This window comes from Desmodus rotundus, chromosome 10, assembly GCF_022682495.2.
Source record: "Desmodus rotundus isolate HL8 chromosome 10, HLdesRot8A.1, whole genome shotgun sequence".
In the NCBI taxonomy this organism is placed as follows: Eukaryota; Metazoa; Chordata; class Mammalia; order Chiroptera; family Phyllostomidae; genus Desmodus; species Desmodus rotundus.
Window position 1 is genome coordinate 65,648,246 of NC_071396.1, and position 6,000 is coordinate 65,654,245.

The 6,000-nt window shown below is 39.8% G+C and overlaps 1 protein-coding gene across 1 annotated transcript; it reads right to left on the reverse strand.

Annotated features, from left to right (window-relative positions):
• Positions 1 to 145: 145 nt before the first annotated feature.
• On the reverse strand, positions 146 to 1,503 carry TXNDC2 (thioredoxin domain containing 2). The gene has a single exon (XM_024580187.3). The coding sequence runs from the start codon at positions 1,421 to 1,423 to the stop codon at positions 146 to 148; it is 1,278 nt and encodes a 425-aa protein (XP_024435955.3). The 5' UTR covers positions 1,424 to 1,503.
• Positions 1,504 to 6,000: the final 4,497 nt, after the last annotated feature.

Here is a 6,000-nt window from a genome sequence, read left to right on the forward strand (position 1 = left end):
TTTGACTACTTTTTGAAATAGGCACAGTTAATATCTATAATTTACAAGTATGTACTACTTGGACATGCAATTTTGTTATACTTTTTTATAAACAAAAAATCACGAGTTATAAACAGCTGACTCTTTGCAATGCTTTCAGAAGGCACTACTTTAATTCTGCAATGATTGTTTTGAGTTTCTCCTCAAGGGCACCACAAAATTCACCCACCTTTTCTTCTTTTTTGTAAAACTGAAAGGTTGGAATGCCAATGATCTCACGGTCTTTCACCACCTCTTCACACTCATCAACATCCACTTCTAGGAACACTACATCCTCATGCTTCACAGACAGGGAACGGAAAAGGGGCTTGATGGTCCTGCAGGGCCCACACCACATGGCTGAGAAGTCCACAGCCACCAGCTTCTCTCCAGCCTCCTTGAGTGCCAACTCAAAATCCTCTTTGTTCAGGATCACTTTCACCATGTTGACCCCCAAGAGCTCCACTCTTTCTTCTGCTGGGATGTCTCCTTCTACAGGCCGAATGGTTTCTTCTGAGGACTTGGGAGTTTCACCCTCCTTGAGCTGGATGGCTTTTTCTGAGGACTTGGGGTTGTCATCCTCCTTGGGCTGGATGGTTTCTTCTGGAGTTTTGGGGGTGTCACCCTGCCTGGGTGAAATGTTTTTTTCTGAGGAGTTGGAGATGTCACCCTCCTTGGGTGAAATGAATTTTGCTGAGAGCTTGGGGGTATTGCCCTGCTTTGGCTGGATGGTTTCTTCTGAGGACTTGGGGACATCACCCTGTTTAGGTGAAATGGTTTTTGCTGAGAGCTTGGGGGTTTTGTCTTGCTTTGGCTGGATGGTTTTGGCTGAGGAAATGGGTGTGTCAGCCTGCTTGAGCAGGATCGTTTTTTCTGAGAAATTGGGGGTGTCAATCTGCTTGGGCAGGATGGCTTTTGCTGAGGACTTAGAGGTGTCAGCCTGCTTGGGCAGGGTGTTTTTTGCTGAGGACGTGGGGGTGTCACCCTGCTTGGATGGGATGGTTTTTGCTGAAGACTTAGAGATGTCAGCCTGTTTGGGCAGAGTGGTTTTTGCTGAGGATTTTGGGGTGTCAACCTGATTGGATGGAATGTTTTTTTCTGAGGAACTAGCGGTTTTACCTTCTTTAGACAAGATGGTTTTTCTTGAGGACCTGGGGATGTCACCCTGCTTGGGAGGGATGGTTTTGGTTGGGGAATTGGAGATGTCACTCTGCTTGAATTGGATGATTTTTTCTGAGGAATCAGCAGTGTTACCCTCTTTGTGGAAGGTGTTTTTTTCTGAGGAATTAAAGGTGTTATCTTCTTTAGGCAAGATGGTTTTTCCTGGGGAATTATGTGTATCACCCTGCTTCGGTGGGATGATTTTTGTTGAGGTATTGGGGGTGTCACCTTCCTTGGGTTGCATGACTTTTGCTGAGGAACTGGAGATATCACCACCCTGCTCAGGGAGGAATGTGTCCTCCGGCTGTGGAACTTTGGACTCCTCTGCAGGTGTGTGTTGTTTGTTGCTGACATCTTGGGCAAAGGCCTTCTCCTGGGTGAGGGCTGGATCTAAGAACTCTGGGACCAGGAGAGTCACATGGCTGGACAGAACCTGTGATAGTGGACTCTCTGAACAAAAAAGCAAAATAAAGTAAAATGCAAAGAAGAAACAAAAAATTCTCTGATCATATACTTCACGGAAGACTTGTATCATTCTTAGAGCTCACAAAAGTAGTCTTATGAATGATGTAGTATTAATTTAAATAAGCACATTCAACAGAAGGCCAAGCATCATGTGATCACATGTATCCTTTATGTAGGTTTTTTAATATTACAATTATCTCAGCTTAGTCCTACACTACTGCCTCCCTAAGAACATAGGTCCCTTAAGCCAACACTCTTCCCTCCCTCTTACCATTAGGATCACCTTCATGTGTTTCTGCTTGTTTATCTGGCCTCATTTTCAGTTCTTCTGGGGCTCCAGCTTTATCACTTTCCATTTTTGGCTCTTTGTCTACATCCACTCCTACTTCATAAATGCCTCACAGTGAAGACAAAGCCATACCCTCCAACTTTTTCCAACCTACCCAACCTAACATCATATAGTGAATAACACCTTATATTCAGGTAGTACTTACAGATGGTTTTCCCTCTCTGTACTCACAACAGTAATATTTGAGAATTTCATGACAGCCTTGATTATGGTGACCACCCTGTCCTTGAAGGCTTGCCTAATGCCTGATATACACTCATAGGCATTATTTCCTATAACAACAAACTACTGAGGTAAGTACCATTATGATCCCTCACTTTACAAGTGAGAAATTTGAGCCTTAGAGAAGTTGTATAACTCACTCAAGGTCACACAGCTGGTATGTGGGGCAGGTTTCATACCCTCACTCTGAATACTACACTGTGCTATACTGTTTGCCAAATGCCCCGTACAGGATGGGTAACTTGAAACCAACTTTCCTACAATCTCCCTCTAGGATTCTCCAGCTCTAGTTTTCACTTTATAACTCACCCGCTGTAATTATCTACTGACTCCTCCTAATCACATTAACCTCCTCTGCAAAGTCCTGCCTAATTGTCAGATGCCATGTTTGAGCTATTTGGATGGGGGTAGATTGTGACACAGAGGAATTCCCTAACTCTGAGGAAGAAATGAAAACTTAACCCTTTCCATCCTAATAGATGAGAAACCAAGAAAACAGATATATGTGTCCTGGCCTCCCTTCTGCAGGTTGAAACATTAGAATGAATTCAGGTTAGATATGTTCTGAGGAAAGCTGAAAGCAGAGGAGTATTTGCCTCATTCTCCAACTGGAAGGCTATGAAGGGTCCACATCTACATGGACTCCACATCAACACAGCAGCATGGGCCATTGGCAGAGGGTGTGACCAAATTGTTGTGTCTGGGGTATGCTCCTGACCCCACTGACTGCTGGGCACATGTCAGGGCTATGGAAGTCCTGCATGCTCCAGAGTGGGGCTGGGAGTATTCTAAGAAGGTCAGAGAACCAAGAGAATATATTTTGAATATTTTCCATGTCAAAACAGTTTTACTTATAGCAAGAATCAGCAAACTTCTATGGCAAACTTTTGCTGTAAAGGGCTAGAGAGTGACCATTTTACACTTTGTAGACCACATGGTCTCTATTACGCTACTCAGCTCTGGTGTTACAGCACGCAAGCAGCTGCTGTGGGTTGAATTGTGTCTTTCAAATTTCATATGCTGCAGTTTTAACCACCTATACAGATAAAAAAGGACTTTGATTTTATCCATGATATTCAATTTACTTTTGCTTCATTAAATATATATCACACATATTTAGAAATAAAATGTTAACACTTGTTAATTTTGGGTGGTGGACATACCTACATGGATTTGCTGCATTAATCTTTGAAATGTTCTGTATTTGTAAGACTTTATTGAAAACACCAGCTGGGAGTTATTGTACTTCTGATGTGGGATGCTAAGCAACTGGACAGGGACTGTGGTGGGCTATGGGGATGGTGTCCCTTGTGCAGGTGACTCATGTTGCAGTGATATATGTCAACTCCTTGAGAACAGATAGCTCTGAAGGAATTTAACTAGAAGGTTCAACTAGAGTTCTATGCAGGTCAAACTGTATGTTTGTGAAATGACAGAATATTATTTAAAAAGAGAAGCATTTGTCACAGAGAATCACTCTTCATTACAAATAATTATGTAATCAGATCAACATAGCATAGTGTGTGTTTGCCTCTGGAATACAAGAATGCCTATGTTCAATAAAAGCTTTCATTTCAGTAGTGATTATGCTAAGTGTAAGATTATCTACACTTCATATTCCTATCCTATTTTTTCTTATTGATATGACTGCTGTTACAGTATCTTTGGCTAAAGTGGTCAGAAAACAACTGGTTGTGTAAGTCATTGAACAGGCCTGGACTCAGTTTCTCTCAGGTTTTACTTGGTTTACTCACCATATCCTACTTTCCTTTAGAACATTCCCCAAATCTGAAAGATGTTGTTGTGGGCTCACATAAAATAAATAAAGCCATAGATCCATTTAAATATCTATTAGAGGATTATTTTTTAACCTAGTTTCTCAGTTTAATAATAACAAACACTGGAAAAAAACTCCTAAAACATTCTAGGTGCTCTGAATGTCAAGGTGGATTGGTAAATTGCTTGCTATTCCTTCTATTTCACTGGATTTTCCAAATTTTCAAAAATAGACATTTTCATAGAATGGTATGGAAAACAATATGGAGATTCCTCAAAAAAATTAAACATAGAACTACCATATAACCCAGCATTTGCACTTTGGCTATTTAATTTTAAGAATTAAAACAATAGTTAGAAATGATATATGCAACCTTATGTTCATTACTGCATCATCTACAATAACCAAGATGTGGAAAAAACCTAGGTGTCCATCAAAAGATGAATTAATAAAGGACATGCAATATTTATATATGGTGAAATATTACTCAGATATAAAAGAGAATGGATAAAGATATATATATACATATATATCACATACTTACATATATATATAAATGCCTCTTGAGACAACATGGATGGTCCTAGAGGGCATTTTGAAAAGTGAAATAAGTCAAACAGAGAAAGACAAATACTGTATGATTTCACTTATATGTGGAATCTAAAAAACAAAACAAACAAAACAGAACAGAAACAAACTCATAGATACTGAGAACAAACTGATGATTACCAGAGGGGAGAGGGTGGGAGGTTAGCAGAAAAGAGGAAGGAGATTAAAAATTAAAAAAATAGACATTTATATTGGAAAGAACATTATTTTTAAAAATTCTAAGTGGATTTGTCATGATTAATCAGAGTTTATCCATGGTACACATCTTGTGCCTTTGTACCTGACTCTCTGAGTTCGTTATCCTGTGCATTCCTCATCAGTTCTGGACACAATGGCACCTGTGTTTTGCTCAAAGGAAGGCGGATTACTGACTTTACTCAGTTCCTTTGTTCTAATATTTAACCCCCAACATTTTTGTGGTTAGAAATACTTCTAGTATAATATTTAAAGCTCTGCTATGTAAATATTTACTGGAAAATTCTGTTTGGAGCTGCTTTGGTAAGATCCAGGTTAGCTGTAAGTTTGATGATGTTTTAATATTAATAGGTGCTACAAAACTTTTAAAATGCACATGACCCCTCCTAGTGCAGGGACACTGCTCTCTGCACATGGTTCCTGGAATTTCCCAATGCTCACCTTCTAAAGGAAGCCACAGAAATGAGTGAGCACAGTATCTGCCTCTAGAACAAATGGCACCCACAGTGGAGTAGAGCAGAGCATCTGGTCTCATTGAACATCTCTCAGTGCATTAATTATAGCTGTGATGTTCAAAGTCATGACACTGAACTTCCTGGTTAGATCCCAAGCTCATTTTTACCATAAGTAAGTGTGGCATTCAGTGGGTACTTATAAATGGACAGCTAAAGGCATGAATGGATTACACCAGGTACAATGGGAAACAATTGAAAATTTACATGAAAACACTTCCTTTAAAATATATTTTTGCCAAAATTATCATTATTAGCATTTGGAAGACCACCGTCCCCACCCTAACTCCCAAATAAAGAAATAAGAGAAAGGTAAAAACACAAAAACCAAAAAACTATTCCCATAAGACTTTTCCAAACCATCCACACCAAGTACAAAGTCAGAATATTAAAAACAATTATTAAACCAAAAAAGAGTGAAATGTCACATACCCACCTGGTCCCTCCTGTCAACACTACACATTAAGTGAAATGATGTCACATGGCATAGATCTTTCCTCCCCAGTCCAAGTACAAGTTTCCTGAGAGCAAGCAACATTCCATTGGCATCTCCAGTCTTTAACTTGGTGTGCAACACACTGATACTCAAGAAAAACTTGCACCGTAGGACTGAAATGCCATGTGAGTTTTCCTTTTTTCCCCATCCTCCATGGTAATAACTAATTACCTTCCTGGTCTTCTGCTACAATACT

What these genes read in the sequence shown, in the direction of transcription:
- TXNDC2 (XM_024580187.3), bottom strand. Translation starts at nt 1,423, where the DNA reads ATGCAACCCAAGGAAGGTGACACCCCCAATACCTCAACAAAAATCATC.